Raw genomic sequence first — 25,625 nt, 5'->3', positions numbered from 1 at the left:
ATGAGATAGGATCCCGTAATCAAATCTTGCAAGTTAAATTTGATCCACTTCCCGGTTTCCGATTGAGCTGAAATTTTGCATACATACGTAAGTCGGGTGACAATGCAATATTACGGTGTCATCGAGCTGATCTGATGATGGAGACCGGAGGTGGCCATAAAACAACGAAACCTAATTGTGTTTGGGGTTTTTAGAATTGTCTCGTTGAGTATTAGTTGCCTGTGGAAAAAAAGTACAGTCTGCGATAAAAGCTTGTACCAAAAATGAAATTTTGCCAAAAACTTATTTTTTCTATAGAGAGAAAGTTAATTAAGCAGATTTCGAATCTAGACGTTACTAGAGAAAGGCCTCAAGATTGTTATTCATAAATTTTTGGTAACCGTATTGTGAACAAAACGAGCTTTACGAAAAATCGTATAAAAACCAAAAGAAAAAAAATGACAAAAGAAAGAAAACAAATTTTAGTCGCTGGCTAAAGCCACTGCACCTTAATTGGACATTTGATAGTTTTATTATAATATTTAACTCAAAAAATAGAGGTAATTTTTACTTGTTTCGATGATTTATATGGTGAATAAATTAATACCAAAATCTTTTCATGCAGAGTGAAGATTCAATTTAAAGATATTATTTTAACAGAATTCATTAAGTAGAATCGTCAAATTGACGATTCAAGCTTGGTCGGAGCTTGATTTGTTGTAAATTACCTTCTTAATATTTTATATACCTATAGCTGCTATTATTTGTTTACGTATTTACCTAGTAGGTATTTGGATATTAGAAGATTTAGGTAATTTCGCAAAAAATCATCGAATTGAATTGAAATCATCGAGAAAATATGTATTAGGATTTAATTTTGACGATGCGTGTTGCGGATGACATAATATGTGAAAATAAATGTACCTACGTTTTATTTTGACGAAGCCTGCGTTGTGGATCTGAAGGTATGCTGTTATTATTATGTTTTGTTTTTGTTCATAAATTATCATAAGTTTCGAATTTTGGCATAACAATGTACCTACGTTTCTTTCAATAAAAATATATATTAAAATAACTTAAAGCCGCACATTTTAGAATAATTTCATAAACATGATTCAATATTTAACATTAGAGATTGAGTAAAAAAAATTAAAAAAAAAGTTTTTTCAGTCTATATTAGAAAATGAGGAAATTTCGTACGAGTTACATGCCCTACATAAAAGTATGGAGGCATACTTAATAAAAACAATAAAAAAATGGTTTAAAAAAAAATCATAAATATAAAAGTTTCCTTACCAGTTCCATTGAATTCCCGTAACATACTTAATGTCTCTACAAAATTCGCTTATTTAAGCTACTTCAATATGACCTAACTTGATAGCCTAACATTTATCTTATATGGGCCCGATTCGGATTTTGAAATAAGTAGACATCTATTAGATATCTTTTAGACATCACCAAGATACGATAACGATAGGTTTAAGATCTAACCTGTCAAATTTGACATTTGCGCGATTCTGGAGATACTCTTGAACGATTTCCACGGGATATGACTTAGAGATCCAATTCACATCTAATAGATATCTTTCTACGTTATAGTTTAGATATCAACTAGTTCTATTTTGAGTTTTATATTCTAGATAGAATGGATCTAGTACGTGTCGTCTCTTGTGAATATCTTGAAGTTCGAATACGGCAGTATATTTTTAAACATATTAGGTATTAGGTACATAAGACATAACAGGTGCTTTGATAAAGAAAGCGACGAAAACACTCACATGACTAGGCCTTAAAAAAATTGATATAAGGTTTGATATCGCATGAATATATATTATAATGGAAAAGTACCTATACATGTTCCGAGTAATCCGAGCCAAATCAGAGTGCATGCCCTTTACAATCATTTGCAATTTTCTTAGTAACATAATGAATACAAATCTATATACCTTATAAAACAACATCTAACGATCGCTGATTTTAAGATTTTAACTAGCAACAAGCGATTATGAATAGTCTAACACAAATATATCATCTTTATGTTTTAACCGGTTCTCTATTGTTTTCCATAGAGTCTTAAGTCATAAATATAATGTATTGTTTGTCCGCATTTTCATCAGTCATAATTAAGTCATTTTTTAGGATTGCCATAAAATAAACCTAACCTATATATAGGATAACCTTACGAAAATCCTGAAAAGTTAACGGTATCAGTTTTAGGACTAATGATTACATTATGACTTTTAATAATTATGTCAAACAAAGGGACCCCGTTTTTTACCGTATCTCGGGACCTTTGGGAGTCGTACGTGGGGCCGAAGCCAACAGAGCAGAGACCCTTTAATACAAGTTTGATGTTATGTAATACACCAGGCTAGAACCTATTCACGGGTACAAATAGATATATATCGGTTACAGCTGGCGTAGAAGCTATTGTAAATACAGTGGAGAAGAGTGCCGGCTATGGTGTTGAAGTTTGGCTGGTCAAAAGATTTGGCTTTTGCTGAGAGGTCCGGACAACTGCCATAACAATGTCTGTACACGTTATCGAGGCAGGGAGTGTCTTGCAGCCCATTAGATGGGCCCCTGGAACTGCCGTAGTAAAGACAACCAGGAGCAACACCGGTGTGTGTTATTAGTTATGACTATTTTAAAATATTGAATTGTTATAAGTACAAATCAAATTTTATAATAAGAATTTCACAAAAGGATGATCAAATATTTAAAAGAAAATTGTATTAAAATACTAGTCTAGAATGTTTCTAGAATAAAATCAAAATGTCAAAAAACCTAAATTTTTGATAACGTATAGTATAGCGATGATGACTCATGTTGAATTTTAATGTTATTACGCAAAATATAGTCTTGGTACATTTAAACTAGTAGGTAGGTACACTATACTGTAATACATATTATATTGTATGAATTATACTTACTGAACTTTTATGTAAACACGCAAAGTACAGCAGCACAAACGCAGACGAAGTAAAAAACTAGTTTTCAATAAAAAGACACATCAAGATTGTTTACCTTTTTTCTAATGCTAAAAAAACGAGCTATATCTATGAATACAAGGAAGGTGACAACGAAGAACGAAAAGTAATTTTTATCAAAACTTTATTCAGTCGGAACAGATTACAAACGGCTAGAAAGCTTCGTGTTCTTGAAAGTGTTGATCTCTTCCTGTTTATCTTCGAAGAACTTATTCAGTTCTTCGAAGCTCTTTTCAGCGAACACCATATCCAGTTTATACAAGTAAATCTTCTGCTTGTACGCGTAGTATTGGTACAGAAGAGTTTCTGGGGCATAGGCGGTTGGTTCAGACTGGAACTTTATTGCCCCCTTTTCGCTGGTACCGTTGAAGTTCAGCTTATAAAGACGGCCGTCAATAACGGCGTAAACCTGGTTGATCATAGGTGGAGGCCTGACGAGTGCTACTTTAGCGGGATGAGCGGGGAGACCCTCGATTTTAAGGACACGCTGGCCGTTGTAAGTGTAGAATTGGTGGTTGCCGTCGTAGAAGAACATGATACCGTCCCAGTCTATAACCAAGTCTCTAGCGTCCTTAACTGCTTCAACTTTAGTGGCAATTTTCTCATCTTCATCATATTTGTACATAACGTAGTCTGAGGTCAAGTAATATACGTTAACATGTTCAGTATCAACAGCCATTCTGATGACGCTGTCAGTAACGGTACCATATTTGGTCGCAGTCTGATCTGCTTCGTTGTACTTGTAGATGCCGTCGCTAGCGCCGAAGTAGACGATATTCTTCTTTGCGTAAGTGGTGCACTGTCCGTTCTCAAGCACCTTCTTGGTTACGCCTTTCTTGTAGGTGTACAATCCTTTGTAATCGTAACTTCCATCGTCTTTGACATCAGCTTCAACGAAGAAGATGTTAAGTTTAGTTTCGTCGATCTGTTCATCGCTGACATTGCTGTCCTCGGAAAAGTTGATCTCGTTGAAGGGTACGACGATGTCGATGATGTCGTGGTGGCCGGTGTAGATGGCGTGGGAGTCGGGGAAGAACTTCTTGGTGACGATTAGTTCTTCGTCTTCGGTGGGAGGCATGGTCGGGGGCGCGGCGACGGCCAGGACGACGAGGGCTGCGAGGATTGCGAACTTCATTTTGGAGTCTGGAAGATAAGGAATTGTGAGCTTCTTTTGTTTATTTATTGAGTAGAAATAGAAATGATGGACAAAAATAATTAAGGCCCAGTCGGTTCGTGTTCTTCTCTCACTCTCATTGAGCGTAAGCCTGAGCGAGATGGATGTGTGTGCACGGGCCGCGGATATCGTGTTTTAATTTTTTATTTTTTTGTGTATGTAAAATAAAAAAAGTAATCACTGAGTTCCCTCAAGCATAATATTGCTCATTTATAGAAATAATTTTCATGTTTTTAGTCTCCGTGCAAAATTTGTTGTAATTTTTTAAAGTGCATTTTAAACCTACGTTCGTGATTTTTTTTTATCAAGCTAGAGTCAAAAACTCAGAATTCGAATCGCCGAAATCCCTAGAGAAAGCCCTCAAAATTGCTACTTAATTAAATTTTTGGCAACCGTATTGTGATCTAAAAAAGCGGTACGACTTTTCAAAAACTCCGTTCCAAGCACTGAGCGGACGGCGAGATCGTGGGTATCATTGTTCTAGAATTAATTGTTTTTTTTTACATAAAAAAAGAGTGAGCGATTGAGTTCAATGAAAAGTAACATTACGCATGTTTAGAAGCAAGGTTAATAGCTTTTATGCTAAAATATAACAAAAAAATAATGGCGCATTTTAGTTTTTTTTTTAAAAAGGTGGTCAGACGAGTTAGCTAGAACTGCTGAAAAGGACTGCATTACGAAGGCAATGGATAGAGATACCTGGAAGGATATGGAGGAGGCCTTTACTCGTAGAGAGGTCCTTAAATAAACATTTAAATAAATAATTATGTATAATATACAAATGAAATTAACCTCAATAACCTATAATATATCAATTAATAATTACTAATTCAATAACAAAAAAATAAAAAAACTTTGGTAATAAAATAATAATAAATAATATGCCCCGCCGCCGGCGGCACCGTAGGTTAGGTTTTTTATAATGTGTTTATATGTATTTTTTTATTGCTTTTTATGTGCTTTTGTATTTTACTTTTATATTCATGTTATAAACAACCTAACTTAAGACGAAAAATAAATAAAGGAAATAATATTTTAAATTTGAAATGTTATAATTATGTTATAGGTAATTTATGCATGAAATGAAATTTTAATGAAGTATTTAAGAAATGCAACTGTAAATTATGTTTGTTTATTAAGGAATAAAGAGGCTATATTATTATTATATTATATAATTGCGCATTTTAAATCTTTGTTCGCGTTTTTTTTTCTATAGAAAGAAAGTTATTTAATCAGGTTTTTATAGAGACGTTACTAGAGAAAGGCCTCAAGATTGTTATTCATATCTTTTTGGTCACCGTATTGTGATATTGTGAACAAAAAGAGCGCTACGAAAAATCGTAAAAAAAAAACAAAAGAAAAAAATACAAAAGGAAAAAAAACAATATTTAGTCGTTGGCTAAAACCACTGCACCTTAATTGGACATTTGATTGTTTTATTATAATATTTAATTCAAAAAATAATGGTAGGTAATTTTTACTTATTTCGATAATTTATGTTGAATAAATGAATACCAAAATGTTTTCATGCATGCCTGCAGACACAGAGTGAAGATTCAATTTAAATATATTCATCATCATCATCATATCAGCCAGAGGACGTCCACTGCTGGACATATATAACTAAATAAAAATAATTATTAATTAAATATATTATTTTAACAGAATTCATTAAGTACCTAAGTACAATCGTCAAATTGGGTTGATTTGTTGTAAATTACTTTTCTTAATATTTTTTATGTAGCCGCTATTATTTTTTTAGGTATTTAGGTGTTTGTGTATTAGTAGAATTAGGTAATTTCGCAAAAATCTTCGAATTTAATTGAAACCATCGAGAAAATGTGTATTAGTTAGGCACGAATTTATTTTTGATGGTGCGTGTTCCGGATGACATTTATGTGAAAATAAATGTACCTACGTTTTATTTTGACGAAACCTGGGGTGGAGCTTTCAGTATTATGACGAAGCATGCACTGTGGATCTGAAGGTATGCTATTATTAATTTATTATTAAGATTTTTTTGGTCATTAAATTATCTTTTGTTTCGAATTTTGGCAAAAAATATACGTTTCTTTAAATAGAAATATTATATAAAATAATTTTGAGCCGCATATTTTAGAATAGTTTCATAAACATGATTTAATAACATTAGAGATTGAGGAAAAAATACCTAAAAATGTTTTTTTCAGTCTAAGTACATCAGGAAACGAGGTAACTTAGTACGAGTTACATGCCCCACATAAAAGTATGTAGGTATAATAAAGACTCAAAAGAAATAAAAAATAATGGTTTAAAAAAAACATAAATATAAAAGTTTCCTTACCAGTTCAGTTGAATTCCCGTAACATACGTAACGTCTCTGCAAAATTCTCTTATATATGCTACTATAATATTAGCGGCAGTCGTACGACCCCAATTTCATAGAAAAACCGCAAACCGATGTACAGGTTAGCCATTTGGCACACGTATACTAGAGGTCACAACAAACAGGATTTTTGATGCAATTCTAAAAATATACCACATCATTACATTTCAGCCATTTTTTAGGGTTCCGTACCTCAAAAGGAAACACGGAACCCTTATAGGGTCACTCGTGCGTCTGTCTGTCCGTCTGTCACAGCCCATTTTCTCCAAAAGTAGTGGAAGTATGAAAAACTAAACAAATTATACCAGAAAAACTAAACAAACTAAATGAAATAGTTTTCAAAATTGCTTTATTAGGGTTAGATATGAGGATATCATGTATCATTTGTGGTATATTGTACAAAAAAAATCAGCCAAATCGTATCTGGAGGAGCCCAAAATTGGGATGTTTTGAAAATTATTTTCGTTTTAATTGAAAAAAATGACTGAATTGTAATGATGTGTTATATTTTTAGAATCGCCTCAAAAAGCCCTTTCATATGATACCACACACGAAAGGTTTCTAAAAATTTTTTTTTTCCATACCAAAAAAAACAATGACTCACCACTCCCCTCCTAAGGGAATTTTTTTTAGGAACTGCGGGTCAAATATTTAGTTTTGACCTCTAGTGTGCGTGTGCCAAACGGCTAATAAACCTGTACATCGTTTGCTGTTTTTTATAGTGAACAGGTTAGACTATATGACCTAACTTGATAGCCTAACATTTATCTTATATATTTTTAAACGTATAAGGTATTAGGTAGGTACATAAGACATAACAGGTGCTTTGATAAAGAAAGCGACGAAAACACTCACATAATTATGTGACCTAATTAGGTCTTAAAAATATTGATATAAGGTTCGATATCGGTTGAATATATAATGGAAACGTACATGTGCATGTTCCGAGTAATCCGAGTCCAATCAGAGAGCATGCCCTTTACAATCATTTGCAATTTTCTTAGTAACAATGAATAAAAAGCTATAATATTATTATATTTCAAATGTAAAACATAAGTATATACTGTGACTGATTTCAAGATTCAAAATAGGTAGGTATTCTTTATTCGTGTAGGCCTTGCAAGTTAGCAAAACCAGCCAAGTGCGAGCCTGACTCGCGTTCCAAGGATTCCGTACATTAAGTCCGAGTCACGCTTGACTGCACATTTCTAATAGGTTTTCCTGTCATCTGTAGGTACCCATATAACCATTCCAGTCGCAGAATCACAAAGTGGTAACTAAATGTCAGATGTGTCGTAACAGAGTCCACACAATGTGTCTAGAATTGTTTCGAAACAAAGTGTCGTCGCCGTGTCTACACTTTTCCGTAACAAGGTGTCGACACATTTGTGTGCACTTTGCGTGCGGTTTGCGACTAAATCTGACAGCAAATTTGTGACAGCAAATGTCAATATAAAATACCTCTTGAAAACCAAGGTTTGTCAAACTACTATTAGTGTCTCGTGTGCTCGTAATTCTAGTAAGTCATCATGGGCAATGCAAATGATAATAATCGACCGAAACCATATAAACACCCAACACCCGTCAACCTTTTACAGAAAAGTTTTTAAAGAAATTCAATAAGCTACTTAGGTCAGGCAACGAATGCTCTAAAAGTTGTAGAGGGAAATGCTCGGAACACAATTTTTGACTCCGTAACTCGGTTTGACAAGTTAGGAGGTGAACATATCAAAAGTCCCCGGCCGTAGCCCTTGAGCGGGGGGGAGAGAGGGGGCTTTGAAGGTCCCATTTTCCCGTTTTTCGATTATATCTCGGAAACTATGCATCTCAGCGACATGGCCACTTATACAAAATGAAAGTTAATTTAATTTGTTACAAGTTTATTCAGTCAATTTTTTCGATATATTGAATAGTTTTTGAGATATCCGCTCTTGAAAGTTTATTTAGGGCTCTCAATGTTATCTTGATATATCTATATCAGTGAAGGTGCTAGGCCGTGTTTGGTATCGTTTTCGTATAAATCTGGGGTGCTGAATCCATTTAAGATATCACATTGACACCATTCCACAAAATAAAAATAAATCTTTTTAGGGTTCCGTACCTCAAAAGGAAAAAACGGAACCCTTATAGGATCACTCGTGCGTCTGTATGTATGTCCGTCTGAATACACAAAATAGTTATTTACCTATAGATGACAGGAAAACCTATTAGAAATGTGCAGTCAAGCGCGAGTCGGACTTAATGTACGGAACCCTTAATACGCGAGTCCGACTCGCACTTGGCCGGTTTTTTGAAACTCTTCTTGACGCTTAACCGCTGAACCGATTTCGTTGAAATTTGGTATAGAAATAGTTTGCGTCCCGGAACAGGACATAGGATAGATCTTATAACCAAAATCATCTTTTGAAGGTGTGAAAAGTGGCGTGGAAATTTGTACGGGAAATCAATAACCGCTGAACCGATTTATATGAAATTTGGGATGGTCTACATCTTTGATTTAGTTAAAAATGATGAAAAAACATGACTTCAAACCTAAACTTAAACAGTATTAACTTCAAGAAGTCAATTCTGAATTCCCCCCTACACCTCATTTCACACCTTTAAAGGATGATTTTTGAGATAACTTATTATATCCTGTCTCGGGACTCCGGTATGTGTACCAAATTTAAATTAAAACTGTTCAGCAGTTTAAGCGTGAAGAGGAGTTTAAAAGAAAGTATTTTAATAAGTTTATATGTTTTTACTTCGGAATGGTGTCAATGTACCTTAGTAGGTACCTTAACTAAATTTGGTACTGCGAATTTATACGAAAACGATACCAAACATGGCCTCGTAGCTTTACTGTTGTAGAAGTCAAAATAAAATTGAGAGCCCTAAATTCTTATTACTTGGCCAAACTTGTGTAGAAGGAAAAGGTAAAATAAAAGTCTTCGGCAGGAATATAAGACACAAATATATATTTTTTTGCGTTACTATTTCATTCATCAAATATAAACATACCTTGATTATACTATTCTAGTGAGATCCTCATAGATAAACAAAAACATTTACTTAAAAAATTACAAGGTCGAAATGTCACGGAACTCGTGAGAGTAATATGTGAAAAATAAAAACTTTTATGACACAAAAAATCTGGACACAATTTAAGAATCACCCAATTGCGTCGAGGAATCATCTGTATTTTTGCTTGTTTCATTACCTCCTCGCTTCTTTTTTGTCCTTTGTATTCTGTAGCAATTTGTTAGATCTGAAAATAAAGATAACTTGCGTCGTCACGGATGTCGATTTATAGGTTTTAGGGAGTGCAGAATTCGAAAACGATGATCATTTTATAATCCAAGATGGCGGCTACGTATTTTGTCATAAAAGTGGAATCCAAAATAGTCATCATTTTCGAAATCTGCGCCCCCTAAAACCTATAAAACGATATCCATGACGACTTTTATGACATAGTGCATTGCCGCCATTTTGAAATTGAAAATGTTATCATTTTCGAAATCTGCGCCCCCTAAAACCTATAAAACGACATCCATGACGACTTTTATGACATAGTGCATGGCCGCCATCTTGGAATCCAAAATAGTCATCATTTTCGAAATCTGCGCCCCCTAAAACCTATAAAACGATATCCATGACGACTTTTATGACATAGTGCATTGCCGCCATTTTTAAATTGAAAATGTTATCATTTTCGAAATCTGCGCCCCCCAAAACCTATAAAACGACACCCATGACGACTTTTATGACATAGTGCATGGCCGCCATTTTGGATTCATCATTTCCGAAAGCGGGGCCCCCTAAAACCTATAAAACGACATCCATGACGACTTTTATGACATAGTGCATGGCCGCCATCTTGGAATCCAAAATGGTCATCATTTTCGAAATCTGCGCCCCCTAAAACCTATAAAACGACACCCATGACGACTTTTATGGCATAGTGCATGGCCGCCATTTTGGATTTCAAAATGGTCATCATTTTCTAAATCGGGGCCCCCTAAAACCTATAAAACGACATCCATGACGACTTTTATGACATAGTGCATGGCCGCCATCTTGGAATCCAAAATGGTCATCATTTTCGAAATCTGCGCCCCCTAAAACCTATAAAACGACACCCATGACGACTTTTATGGCATAGTGCATGGCCGCCATTTTGGATTTCAAAATGGTCATCATTTTCTAAATCGGGGCCCCCTAAAACCTATAAAACGACATCCATGACGACTTTTATGACATAGTGCATGGCCGCCATCTTGGAATCCAAAATGGTCATCATTTTCGAAATCTGCGCCCCCTAAAACCTATAAAACGACACCCATGACGACTTTTATGGCATAGTGCATGGCCGCCATTTTGGATTCCAAAATGGTCATCATTTTCAAAATTGGGGCCCCCTAAAACGTATAAAACGACATCCATGACGACTTTTATGACACAGTGCATGGCCGCCATTTCGGATTCCAAAATGGTCATTATTTTCGAAATCGGCACTCCCTAAAACCTATATATCGACACCCATCTCGACTTTTATGACAAAGTGTTTTGCTACCATCTGCATGCAAGACATTTCTATTATTTTTACGTACAAAAATGGCCCCCTGTCAACTTTCAATCGAGATTTAATCGATAATTTATTCGATTAATATTCAGATTAATTCAATTTCAATCTATGTTAGGTCGACTAAACTAATCGCGATTAAAATTTGAGAATTAACTTTTTTTATTCCATTAATTAGTCGAATAAACAGTTAATCGATTAATGCCCATCTCTGACCACGGAATTTTTACACTTTGAGAATATCTGAAAACAAATCAACACAAGGAGCCATTTTGCAAATCCAGTAACATACCAGTAACTTTGTTATTACTTTTGACAGCGCGTGTCATGTGTCAACACAGAGTCGACACAAAGTCGAAACATTGCAACTACTTTGTGACTGCAATATTTCTCAGCCTTAAACCATATTTATACATCATAATTAACAAGTTTCGTAGTATGTAAAGCGTTATTTCTGTTATTTAAGTATAGTATACGCATCGAAGTACTAAAAATGCTTCAAATAATATAGTTATGAACACAGGCACTGAGAAGTAAACAATTTCATTTCCGGCTAAACTAAAACAATGTGGTGGCGCGTTGATTATATTACACTTAGTTTATCAAATCACTCGAGCAGTTTAATTCCCCATAATAATTTAAGTCCTATTGTAATATAAATGCAAACAATATATGATTACGTCTTGTAATCCGTTTTAGAGATGGCGTATTAATGTCACTTATTTTTATTTAAGTATTTTTCAATCTGACAGTTTCCATTTGACAGGAACAAAATGAACGAATGAACGAATGATTTTGGCATAAAGTAGTCGCAAACCCGAAACAATGTGTGCACACGGCGACCACACTTTATGTCACTTTGTGTCATGTGTCGACCCTTCCCCATTTCTGGTAACTGTGTCGACACGGCGACGACTCTGCGACTGGAATTGTGACCGAAACAGACGGTGTCGACACAAGATGTGTCAACACCGCGTCGTAACGGCGACTGGAAATGGTTGTATGGGTAAAGAACTATTTTGTGTATTTTTTTCAAAATTTTAGACCTAGTAGTTTCGGAGATAAACCCAATGGTAATTTTTGGCTATTTTCTTAAATAACTTCTAACTTATTTATTTAAAAATTATAAAGAAATATATTTGAAATTCTCAAAATGAGCTCTTTCATTTGATATGTAACACGATATAGTTTGAAAAACTTTATTTTTTAACTTTCTCATTTACCCCCCAAAAGTGGCCCCATGTTTAAAATTCTTTGGTTTACGTTACATGTCCGTCCGTCTTTGGGTCACTAATTTACATACGTGTATCAAATTTCAACTTAATCGATCCAGTAGTTTCCGAGAAAATGGGCTGTGACAGACGGACAGACAGACGCACGAGTGATCCTATAAGGGTTTCGTTTTTAGGGTTCCGTACCCAAAGGGTAAAACGGGACCCTATTACTAACACTCCGCTGTCCGTCCGTCCGTCCGTCTGTCACCAGGGTGTATCTCACGAACCGTGATAGCTAGACAGTTGAAATTTTCACAAATGATGTATTTTGAGGTACGGAACCCTAACAAGCACATATGAATAATGTAAAACAAATATAATTATTATTACTCTTTTAAAATATTGACTTGTTATTCAAGTACTGATCAAATTTAATTATAAGAATATCACAAACGGATCGTCAAGCATTTAAAAGAAAATTGTATAAAAAATACTAGTCTAGGATAAAATCTAAAGGGCAAACAAAACATGAATTTTTGATAGCGTATCATATTGTTAGGTATTACACAAAAAATTGTCTTGGTACATTTAAACTTTTTTAAACTACGCTATACTTACTATAATAATATACTTATATCAAAAAGAATAGATAGTATAGAGGGGTCCTGTCATTGTAAATTTTGTAGTCACTGTAAATTTACTGCCATCTATCGACACACGACTAAAACTCAAAATGAAAACGTATAAAGTTATCAAAAAATGTATATATATGGATAAATGATTTTATTATTTTTATATCATTTTGATGCATGGTCATTCACTGATATCTATGTGTTAAAATTGTTAAATATGAAACGGTGTCGTCACGCCATCTAGCCGAGGATAGGCTAAAGGTGTGTGCGCCATCTATTCGAGAATTACTTTTACTTGAATTCCGAGGCACGTTTTTTCCTTAGACTTTATTCGTCTTATACGAAGTTACATATGTCTTTGCTTATATGAATTATAGGTACTTATTACATACTAAACTTTTGTGTTTACGAGTACACGGAAAGTACAGCAGCACCATCTTTATTTAATTACAGGAACTACATATATGAATAGTTACTTCCGAACTCCGATAGGTGGCGCTACAAAAGGCGATATTTGTAACGGACGATTCCACAGTGCTAATTCATTTAAGATAAGATAACCGCGTATCAAGAGTATTTAATTGATAAGTATAATTTAATCAATTTATTTTGTAAGGTTTTCCTTGCATGGCTAGAAAAAATATATAGGTAACTACATATTTTAAAACCAATATAAAAGTTAATTACATGGTCTAATAAAACATGGTCTTCCATTCCCAGAGTGACACGCGATTACGTCACAATAACATTGCCACTTTATTTCAACATAACATGTTACATGGGTACATTATACCTATGGTTAATAAGTTAAAATATTTCTTTATAATTTTATAATTTTCATTTATATGTATTTTAGCTTAAATTTTACAATAACACGTCATTTTTAATTACTCGTTAGCAATATCTTCCGATTCACGAAAGAAATTTCAGACTTTCGGGTAATTCTGTTTATACTACTGGCAACACAGGATAGCGCTGAGGACATTTGACAATTCGGATCTAGATAACTTCATGCCCTGACCGTCATCCTTGTCGAACGCGTGTTAATTGTTATTTCCTTCTCGCTCAGTGTCAGCAGTCGCAGAGTTTTCCAAACTTTTCACGTCGTAAGCTTGGTAATTAATGTTTTGTTACGAAAATGGTTGGCTGTTCTATTCGGAACTGTAAGAGTAGGAGTAAAAAGGGCAGTATAATCAGATTTTATACGTTTCCGAATAATGAATCCGTAGCCAATGAATGGCTTCGCTATTGTGGACTGAAAACAATATGTAAAAATGGTATGTATACGTAATTATCGACAATAATTACTATTAATGATAAAATTTTATGTTCTATGTTTGCTTGTTAACGCAAGCAGCCCCCCTAAGAAATTAAAACGAAAATTGCTTAAAGTGTCGAACACCGTTTATTGATTAACTGTGAATTAGTTTTTCAAACGTTTGTCTTGTATAGATAAATAAAGTTTAATTTAATACATTAGATTTGTTTTATTTTACTATGTTTCTACATGAATAACTTAAAATTAATGCCGTTAAAATAATTTTCACCGTTGGTTAAAATTCTCCCACATTTCAAAGTTTGAGAACCTGTAAACAGCATGATGACGTAGGCGCGTGTCAGTTAGGTCATACGCGAATCTCGGAATGGAGTACCAGGCGGAGTATATTATTATACCATGGTTAATTACTTACTATGATAGGAAGGTACGTTATTTTATTAAATTCGACGTGATTTAATTAAATAAATCCCTAATGAGGGCGCCACTGGACGGTCAACTCAAACAAAATTATAAAAAAAAATGGTAATTATAATATGTACTAGTAACTAGTAATTATAACAAAATGCAAAAGTGGAAAAACAAAAGCTAATTGGCATCTAATTTAAAAACAAAAAGTGAACTGGGCTCGTCCGGGATTTGAACCCGGGACCTCTCGCACCCTAAGCGAAAATCATACCCCTAGACCAACGAGCCGGGTGATGGAGATGACGAAATTACTGCTTATCTTAAACATAACACTATTCGCCGTTACGTCAGCATCATGATAACATTCGTTGATACTTGATAATTATTAGTAGCTGTACATTTTATGTAGCAGTGTTTCACATTTCACACTTGAGAGCGTGACTTTTTCGTTTTTTATGAAGGAGTTATGTACGTAATTTTAATTGTCACCGTATTCTTACTTTAAATAAAAACAAAGATTTTTTATAACATTCTAAAAGTTCTTAACCTAGTTATTGTATATTGTTTTCTTAAGATTTGTTGCCAGTGTAAAAATATCCCACGTACGTAACAAGTTTCAAGCTTTTAACAACTTAAATACAGCTATTATGATACTTCTTAATTCAAAGTAAATCCCATCAATTCTGTTGATATGACAATTTTGCTTATGACGTAACTATTGTGTATTGTATTTCAAGTGAAATTATCCCATGCATCCATATTAACAAAACACCGTTGTCTAGTATAAGTTGAACTCTAGGTTCGAAATAACTATGTGTGGTCAGAGATCATTGTATACTGGTTTTGTGGTCGGTAAATTATTACCTATTGTGAAGAATTTTAATGTTTACAGGTAATTATTATCGCGTACCGAGACAGCATCTTTTTAGATGTTTAGCTCTACAGCCTCTTGAATCTGTGAAAATTTCAAACTTCCAAGTTATTTAATGTAAAAAAAGATACGGCCGTTTATGCTGCCAAAAAGTTTATTTTGACACTCAAGTATCAAAATTTATAGGATAACTACTTCCCGTTGACCTAGAGCTATGAAATTTGTAATAAAAAAATTGTAATATCGCCTTACACTACAAGTACAGTCAACTACAGGAAAAAATCCGAAAACGATTTTGTAAAAAAAAGTAATTTTTGTACAGTCGACGTCAAAGATATGTTTACATTTTTCGCCTTATTACAAAGGCATAAGGTGCAAAAGTGTAAACATATCTTTGACGTCGACTGTACGGAACCCTTGTTGGCCAAGTCCGACCCGCACTTGGCCGGTTTTTTTAATATGGCTGTGATGGATGTTTGCGACTTTGGGCAGCAATTTATTTAGGGTTCCCGTTATACTGGTTACCTGAGGCGAAACCGCATACAGTGTAATTGGAACTGTAGAATAAAAACACATTACGCCATCTTATGAACTGTTGGAGTTCAGTATTCGATTGAATAATATTGTGTACACTTACACTGGCAGGCAGATGTAACGCGGTCACCACACTGATGCGGAGAAAATAATGTTGAATGAAAAATCTTTATTTTCAGGCAACTATTGACCCATAGATAAAATCCTTAAAACTAGAATATATATCATCAAATACTAATCTAATCTTACTAATATAATCTTGAGCGGTGTTCCTTAACACAGGTATTTTTATACTTAAAAAGGTGCACCAACCTATATTTTGTCAAAGATTGCTTCTTAGCGAATAAATATTTTTTCATTTTTTTCATTTTTTTTCAATCTTAAACACTAAAAACTTCCATTATGGCTGCGTTGCATTTCGCAACCCCGCAGTGTCAGGGAACCGGCCGCGGAACCACCGGAACTTGACACCCTTCGGCCAAAACTCCTCCTTGGTGAAGATCGCTAGACGTTCAGTCGGAACTTGTGGATCTTGGCCTCCGATACCAAAGACCACCATGCTACTCTATCCAAAGTTCACCTCAAAAGAATTAAATTTCGCATTGTGTCGAGGTGCCAACTTCGCAACCCTCAGGATGAATCCTGAATTGTCTCGATGAAACTATGTATTACTAATTTTAGTAGGTTACTTATTTTACAACTAGATAACAAATGAAATTATGTATTTTATTAACCTTTTAACCGCTTATAATTTTTCATCAGCCGGTACGAAGTTGGTACACAAAGTTTTATTCGGGCGGATATACATTTATTGGCGGTAAAATATTAATACACAGGCAAATTGTATTAAAATATGTGACGTCCCACGGTCAAAGGTACCTTATGGCGGGTATGGAGTTATGCATACCCCAGTAATCTACAATAAATAAGCTATCGATAACACAAAAGATCAACCTTCTAGGTTGCGTAGTTACAGAGATATGATTTTTTGAAAATAATGTTGTGAAATGAGCAACTTTACGATAGAGAAGTTTTAAGTTTAGCCGCCTAAATAACTATGTTCCTGAAGTAAGTTACATAGTTGACTACAAATAATAATGCCTTATATATCTGAGATTAAAAAAATATTGCGACTTGTTCTGTAATGCAAATAGAAACTTTTGATATCGACTGATTTATGTGTATACTAACCAATCTCTTGAAAATAAAGTTTTATTTCATTTTTACGATTGATTACAATGAGCTCTCAAGATTTAAATTTTATCTATTAGAAAACGACACTGACAGACAGTTTAAGCAAAAAACAATACCGATTTAGAGGTGAAAATGTATTTTCTGACTTTTTCATATAAAATTGAATATTTTTACTTTTAATGTGACACACAATCAATTTTTCTGAGCACATATGAAAGAAATTCTGTCATTCAAATGAAATAAATCCTAAAACCCCAACTAAATACTATATTTAACCCCATATGCCACTTTAAACTTACATAACAATAACAGTATTTGCTCCATACATTTACGAAAAGGTACCTTATGGAAATAAATCTAATAATACATCACTACAAAATATCAATCATATTATAGTTTATCTTTTATGAATAGAAAATATTAATTTACATTAAACTGCCCCCAATTTAATTAGTTCTTCGTCATAATAATCTTAAAAAAGACCAATAATTTGTATGTAATGAAAAGGTACCTTGTGGTCAAGTTACATGATGAGGCATGATGATGATGGAACAGTTAGGATAAACTAATAATATTTTGGGGTTAAGATGGTATAAATCGTCTATTTCTTATCAATAATATATTTCGGTTGCTATTGAAGATAAGCGGCATTGAGGTTCAATGACCTCAGATATTCCATAAGGTAATGCGTCGGGTATTGGCATTTTTCAGCAAACCAATGGCTGATTTACTGCATGCGACCAAACCAAATGAAGATTATTCTAGTTAAGAAAGACTTGACGAGAGTAACTTTGGTATAATAGCAGTCTACTTGGATTTGTGATGTCGGTCTATGTACGGTTATAATATTTGCGAGGCGCCCCAACCAGAACTGAAATTATCAAATTAGTTTTGCAGAATGCTAATACAGTTCTCTACCAAACTTCTTTTCCCGTATTGACTAGTTTTTTTGGGAATTTTCAATCTTTTTTCCATAAGGTACCTTTTCTACTAAACTCTGAGACGACATTACTAGGCTTATAACTAACTTATAACAAAAATAAAAACAGGTAAACAAACGTTAGGCATTAAGGTTTCAGATCACACAATAAAAAAAAATTGAGCATTTTTTCACCTCTTTACAAAACATTTAATATCTCCGAAACTAGAAACCCTCATAAGGTACCTTTTCCCGTGGAACGTCACATATACCCAATGAAAGTTCTTGTTTAATTAGGTACCCGAATAATAATAAGCCTTACCTTATTTGTTGAAAAATGTGACGTCCCACGGTCAAAGGTACCTTATGGCGGGTATGGAGTTATGCATACCCCAGTAATCTACAATAAATAAGCTATCGATAACACAAAAGATCAACCTTCTAGGTTGCGTAGTTACAGAGATATGATTTTTTGAAAATAATGTTGTGAAATGAGCAACTTTACGATAGAGAAGTTTTAAGTTTAGCCGCCTAAAAAACTATGTTCCTGAAGTAAGTTACATAGTTGACTACAAATAATAATGCCTTATATATCTGAGATTAAAAAAATATTGCGACTTGTTCTGTAATGCAAATAGAAACTTTTGATATCGACTGATTTATGTGTATACTAACCAATCTCTTGAAAATAAAGTTTTATTTCATTTTCACGATTGATTGCAATGAGCTCTCAAGATTTAAATTTTATCTATTAGAAAACGACACTGACAGACAGTTTAAGCAAAAAACAATACCGATTTAGAGGTGAAAATGTATTTTCTGACTTTTTCATATAAAATCACAAAATTGAATATTTTTACTTTTAATGTGACACACAATCAATTTTTCTGAGCACATATGAAAGAAATTCTGTCATTCAAATGAAATAAATCCTAAAACCCCAACTAAATACTATATTTAACCCCTTATGCCACTTTAAACTTACATAACAATAACAGTATTTGCTCCATACATTTACGAAAAGGTACCTTATGGAAATAAATCTAATAATACATCGCTACAAAATATCAATCATATTATAGTTTATCTTTTATGAATAGAAAATATTAATTTACATTAAACTGCCCCCAATTTAATTAGTTCTTCGTCATAATAATCTTAAAAAAGACCAATAATTTGTATGTAATGAAAAGGTACCTTGTGGTCAAGTTACATGATGAGGCATGATGATGATGGAACAGTTAGGATAAACTAATAATATTTTGGGGTTAAGATGGTATAAATCGTCTATTTCTTATCAATAATATATTTCGGTTGCTATTGAAGATAAGCGGCATTGAGGTTCAATGACCTCAGATATTCCATAAGGTAATGCGTCGGGTATTGGCATTTTTCAGCAAACCAATGGCTGATTTACTGCATGCGACCAAACCAAATGAAGATTATTCTAGTTAAGAAAGACTTGACGAGAGTAACTTTGGTATAATAGCAGTCTACTTGGATTTGTGATGTCGGTCTATGTACGGTTATAATATTTGCGAGGCGCCCCAACCAGAACTGAAATTATCAAATTAGTTTTGCAGAATGCTAATACAGTTCTCTACCAAACTTCTTTTCCCGTATTGACTAGTTTTTTTGGGAATTTTCAATCTTTTTTCCATAAGGTACCTTTTCTACTAAACTCTGAGACGACATTACTAGGCTTATAACTAACTTATAACAAAAATAAAAACAGGTAAACAAACGTTACGCATTAAGGTTTCAGATCACACAATAAAAAAAAATTGAGCATTTTTTCACCTCTTTACAAAACATTTAATATCTCCGAAACTAGAAACCCTCATAAGGTACCTTTTCCCGTAGAACGTCACAAATATGGATAAGTTAGGCTATCAAGTTAGGTCACATTTGATGAGGATATAAGCGAATCGGCAGTGACTTGAAATTAGTGTTGTTCCGGAGATTCAACGGTACAGGTAAGAAAACTTGAATATTACTTTATTTTTATTTGGCTTAGTATAATTTTATTTTCATTTTATATATATTAATAAATTTAATAAACTGCTTTGTTTTCTGATGTTGAAGAATGGAAATAGTTATTTCTTTTACAAGGGGGCGAATATTAGAAATCAAATCCAAATGATCTAAATTAAAAATTTATTATTCAAAATTATTACCTACTTGAAAGTCTATATCACTAGGAGAGATGCAACGGATAGTTGTTTGGCTGAATACCGGATATTCGGCCTGACCATCGGCCGAATATTCGGTATCCGGAACTATACCTACATTTCGGTTTTTCAGGTGCGCAGTGTGCAGGTTTTGACCAGTTTCTAGGTTAGTTAGTTAGTTAATTTCTAGGTTCGAAATTAGTACGCGTGCAAGTGAGTGGAATCTTTAAATTGTTTTATAATAATAAACGAGTACGATTATGACCGTGACTGTTTCTTATTTCAATTTTGTTTACTTCGAAATCAAGCAGTGCCCGGTATCCGGCCGGATAGTAGCGTACTATCCGGTATCCGGCCGGATGTTAAAATATTGGCCGGATAGGCCGGATACCGGATAGTAACCAAATATCCGGTGCATCTCTAATCACTATACAACATGAGAAAACATCTCGAAATTTGAATTTAATTAGGTAATTACTTTGGCAATTTTATGGATAAAATGCAACTTTTTCATGAGTTAATTGAATATTAAAATAGGGCCTTTACGAAGCGCTGTGGTGAAACGCCAGTTTTTAGATATTGTTTACTAACTTTGTAATATTATGTTCATCTTGTCAAAATGCGCGGCCCCGTTTTATTAAATATTTTACAGTACATATGGTGCTACTTTAGTTAGGTATATCACCAAATTGAACAAATGCTTAGGGTTCTTGGTTGATAATAATTTAGAGCCGAATTGTTTTATAGTACCTACCTAAATCATAATTGAAATGTGCCCGTTCAATTATTTTTGCGAGATTTCCACCCATAAAAAAACGGTCATGACACCATTCCTTACTTACATTAATTTTTTTCCAGACTCCAAAATGAAGTTCGCAATCCTGGCAGCCCTCGTTGCCCTGGCCGCCGCTGCGCCCCCTAGCAACGACAAGCAGCTCATCATCACCAAGAAGTTCTACCCCGACTCCTTCGCCGTCTACACCGGCCACCACGACATCGTCGACATCGTCGTACCCCTCAACGAGATCAACTACTCTGTTGAGAGCAACGAAGACACTGACGTAACTAAACTCACCATGTTCTTCGTCGAAGCTGATGTCAAAGACGATGGAACTTACGACTACAAAGGATTGTACACCTACAAGAATGGCGTAGCCAAGAAGTTGCTTGAGAACGGACAGTGCACCACTTACGCTAAGGACAAGATCGTCTACTTCGGCGCTAGCGACGGCATCTACAAGTACAACGAACAAGACCAGACTGCGACCAAATATGGTACTGTTTCTGACAGCGTCATCAGAATGGCTGTTGATACTGAACATGCTAACGTATATTACTTGACCTCAGACTATGTTCTGTACAAATATAATGAAGGTGAGAAAATGGCTACTAAAGTTGAAGCAGTTAAGGACGCTAGAGACATGGTTATCGACTGGGACGGTATCATGTTCTACTACGACGGCAACCACCAATTCTACACCTACAATGGCCAGCGTGTCCTTAAAATCGACGGTCTCCCCGCTCATCCCGCTAAAGTAGCACTCGTTAGGCCTCCAGTTTTGATCAACCAGGCTTTCGCTGTTATTGACGGCCGTCTTTGGGTGTTGAACGTGGACGGTACCAGCGAGATGTCGCCAGTTAAGTTCCAGTCTCTACCGACTGCGTACGCCCCGGACACCATTCTGTACCAATACTATGCTTACAAGCAGAAAATTTACCTGTACGACCTGGCTACCCTGTGTGCTGATAAGAACTTTGATGAACTGAATGAGTTCTTTGAAGATAAGCAGGAACAGATCAACGATTACAAGAACACTAAGGTTTCTAGCCGTTTGTAATTTTGTTTGTTGTTTTGACTGAATAAAAACTATCCTATTATTTATTCTTGTTGTTTTGTTGATTGTTATTGTTACTTCGTACTCACAGGTTGTTATTTACTGTATACACCTAACACTTTAATATCTCGCGTTTTGTACACATATTTAATTACACAAACGGGTCTACCGTGATATAATTTTGACTGTTTTTACCTTAAATTTCGACATTTCAGTTGAGTTGCACCAGCTGTGCTCAGGGAAAAACTGACGTCCCAGCAAATGTTAACGTTTGTCTACACCGAACATCTTTATGGGTCAAAAAGATCACTGTGTTATGTCTTTCCTGTAGACATACACAAGAGTTAAGGGCTATAAAGGTTAATTTTCTTATTTAACCCTTATCCACGTGAAAAGGTCCTCCTTTTATTTAGAGAACTATGATAAAATCATTGCTTACTTAATGGCAATAGTTAATAGCTTGTGGGCATGTAAGACATAACACAGTGATCTTTTTGACCCTTATAAACTACATAATTTCGGTTAGTTTAGTGTTGTTTTTTTTATATCTCCGTTGATATTTGATGGGACGTCAGTCTTTCCGTGACCACAGCTGGTGCAATTCAGCTGAAACGTCGGAAATTAAGGTAAAAACAATGAAATTATATCGCGGTAGACCGATTGTGTAATTAAATTAATTGGTCCAGAAATAATAGTTGAATCGTATCTAGACGCAATGAGGTTAACCAATATATGTTGCTCAAATTCCTCGAAGAGCTATTAATTACAAAATACATAAGAATCTTGGTCAAAATACATAATAAAACCCAAAGAGAGAGGTTAGTCATTAAATCTAGGTAAGTCTAGGTAAGGTAGGTAAGTCGCTGTAAGTAAACACCGTCGTCATAAATTGAACACCAGTACGGTTACCATCAGTTTGTCACTGACATAAACGCCTTCGAGAACGTAATTTACTTTCTATACATCTCGCTCGAACTCGCATATTAGTGCAAACGGGATGTATAGAAAGTAAATTACGTTCTCGACGGCGTTTATGTCAGTGACAAACTGATGGTAACCGTACAGGTTCGAAATAACTATGCGTGGTCTTCGGAGCTCTTCTGAAACTTCGGAGCCACGTGCGAATCGGACGCAGTGTGCTATACCCTTTAAACTGTAAGGCCCCTCGTCCCATTTTTAGGACTACGAGTATGAAATAAGAGTCCTTCCATTTCAAGCAAATGTCACAATTCATCAATAAGCGGTCCAGGGACGATTTTTTTTTAATTTTGCTGAGTTGGATGTTTGCGACTTTGGGCAGCAATTTATTTAGGGTTCCCATTATCCTGGTTAGCTGAGGCGAATTCTCATTATACAATGTAATTGAGACTGAAGAATAAAAACACATTACGCCATCTTATGAACTGTTGGAGTTAAGTATTCGATTGAATAATATTTTGTACAATGGCAGATGTAACGCGGTCACCAAACTGATGCGAAAAAAATAATGCGGAAACATAATGTTGAATGAAAATCTTTATTTTCAGGCAACTATTGACCCATACATAATATATGACCTTAAAACTAGCATATATATCATCAAATACATATATCTTAAACACTAAACGCACATTATGGCTACGATGCATATCGCAACCCTGCTGTGTCAGGGAGCCGGTCGCGGAACCGCCGGAACTTGGGTGCCAAAACTCCTCTTTGTTGAAGGTCGCTAGACGTTCAGTCGGAACGCTCACCTCAAAAGAATTAAAATTCGCATTGTGTCGAGATTCCCACTTCGCAACCCTCAGGATGAATCCGGACTTGACGCATAGGTACATACTTTAGGTAGACTTTCATAATGAAACTATGTATTACTAATTTTAGCATAGTCTAAAAAACATGGTCTTCTATTCCCAGAGTGACACAGGCCTACGTCACAATAACATGGCCGCTATATATAGCGCTGTCGCATGATGACGTAGGCTTGTGTCAGTTAGGTGACCTAGAAAAGACGGGAATGGAGTACCAGGCGGAGTATATTATTATACCATGAATTTTAGTAGGTTCCTTACGTATTTTATTAACCTTTTAACCGCGTATAATTTTTCATCGAGCGTACCCGTGTCGCCGCCGGTACGAAGTTGGTACCTACACGAAGTTTTATTTGGGGTTGATATACATTTATTGGCGGTAAATTATTAATACACAGGCAAATGATATTAAAATATACTTACCCAATGAAAGTACCGTAAAATGGGGTGAGTAGGTGCAACACCTGACATTCAAACCTCGATAACATTTTACTTTTACATATGCAAACTGAATGATGTATACAGTGTGTTACCAGGACCCAGGCTTTTTTTAAGGGAGGTTAAAATATCGTATATCTATAATGTAACCATGACATTAATTTAATTAATAAATTTAAATTTCAGACTTCGTTAACTTTCTAACAAAATTTGAATTGCCCGCAATGTACAGCACAGTAAATTGACAAGTAAGTGCTAATGACAGCTCTTCATACTTTGTTTATTACGAAGTTTATTTCAAGATGCACTTAAGATAACTACACCAAATTAAAGCCACTCTGGTCTCATTGATAAAGACTTTACTACCAACTAAATTAAACTTAAATACAAACCCCAGATTTTAATAAAATATTACATTAACCCCACATAATACGAGTACTTGACGTTGGTTTGGTACCTGTCTGAAGGGCTCGAGAATCCTTTCCTCAACTTGCACTGGCATGATCCCGTGCATGGCCCTTTCAGGCTAACCATCAGGGGCGATTGGCCTAATCTCACGAACTCGCTGAAAAGCCGCTGTTATCAATCGAGCATTGTGTGGATGTCGTCAATTTGGGAAGTGTTTCCTATAAAGCCTTAAGCCTTGAGCTGCAGTTCCACGTGTATCAACAACTCTCGAGCATTGTAACCCATTTTAAAGAAAAGCTGATACTTACCAGTTTTAATATTTTTTGGTTTGTTTTGACAACACGACGTGTTGACGACTTTTGAAATTGTCATGTCAAAGTTGACAAAAAACTCTTTAATTAATGTATTAAAACCTCCATACATGAACCCAGCGATAAGGACGACAATAATTTTACGATAGTTGTCTCAGTTTTTTACCCTCGTACCACGACATACCTTGTACCACGTGCGTTAGCGATATGAGTAACGACAATTACGCAGTACATCCACTACATTGCGTGTGCGAATTTTGGAAGTTTAATTGAGCAGTTAATTTACATAATTATGATTTGTTAATACACGCATACAACTGCTAATGGATCATATTATTACGAATTTTAATAAAAGCCGGTAACACACTGTATAATAAGTGTTCCGGACGTTTGTATTTTAGTTTTTATTTTATTTTGGGTAGTTCCATTATTTCATAACTTTGACGATAAACAGGAAATCCCACCTCACCCCGTAGTCCCTCGTATTTGGGATGAGTTGGGTTGTCATACAAAGGTGATTTTGGAAGATTGTTGGATCGTTTTTTTTTTATTATG

General features: G+C 34.9%; 2 protein-coding genes and 1 non-coding gene across 3 annotated transcripts; 1 reads left to right on the top strand and 2 right to left on the bottom strand.

Moving 5' to 3' along the window:
• Positions 1-3,096: 3,096 nt before the first annotated feature.
• LOC134801966 (uncharacterized) lies at positions 3,097-4,104 on the bottom strand. The gene has a single exon (XM_063774591.1). It carries the CDS (start codon positions 4,102-4,104, stop codon positions 3,112-3,114), a length of 993 nt encoding a protein of 330 aa, XP_063630661.1. The 3' UTR covers positions 3,097-3,111.
• A 10,711-nt stretch (positions 4,105-14,815) lies between these two features.
• Positions 14,816-14,887, bottom strand: Trnap-agg (transfer RNA proline (anticodon AGG)). Its single transcript has one exon. It is a non-coding gene; the product is annotated as a tRNA-Pro (tRNA).
• Positions 14,888-20,038: 5,151 nt separating this feature from the next.
• LOC134801763 (uncharacterized) lies at positions 20,039-22,148 on the top strand. Its single transcript, XM_063774358.1, has 2 exons — positions 20,039-20,093; positions 21,147-22,148. The coding sequence occupies exon 2, from the start codon at positions 21,155-21,157 to the stop codon at positions 22,124-22,126; it is 972 nt and encodes a 323-aa protein (XP_063630428.1). The 5' UTR covers positions 20,039-20,093; positions 21,147-21,154; the 3' UTR covers positions 22,127-22,148.
• Positions 22,149-25,625: the final 3,477 nt, after the last annotated feature.

Source organism: Cydia splendana, chromosome 23 (assembly GCF_910591565.1).
Source record: "Cydia splendana chromosome 23, ilCydSple1.2, whole genome shotgun sequence".
In the NCBI taxonomy this organism is placed as follows: Eukaryota; Metazoa; Arthropoda; class Insecta; order Lepidoptera; family Tortricidae; genus Cydia; species Cydia splendana.
Note: the sequence above shows the minus strand (reverse complement) of the source record. Positions and strands in the feature narration are given on the sequence as shown.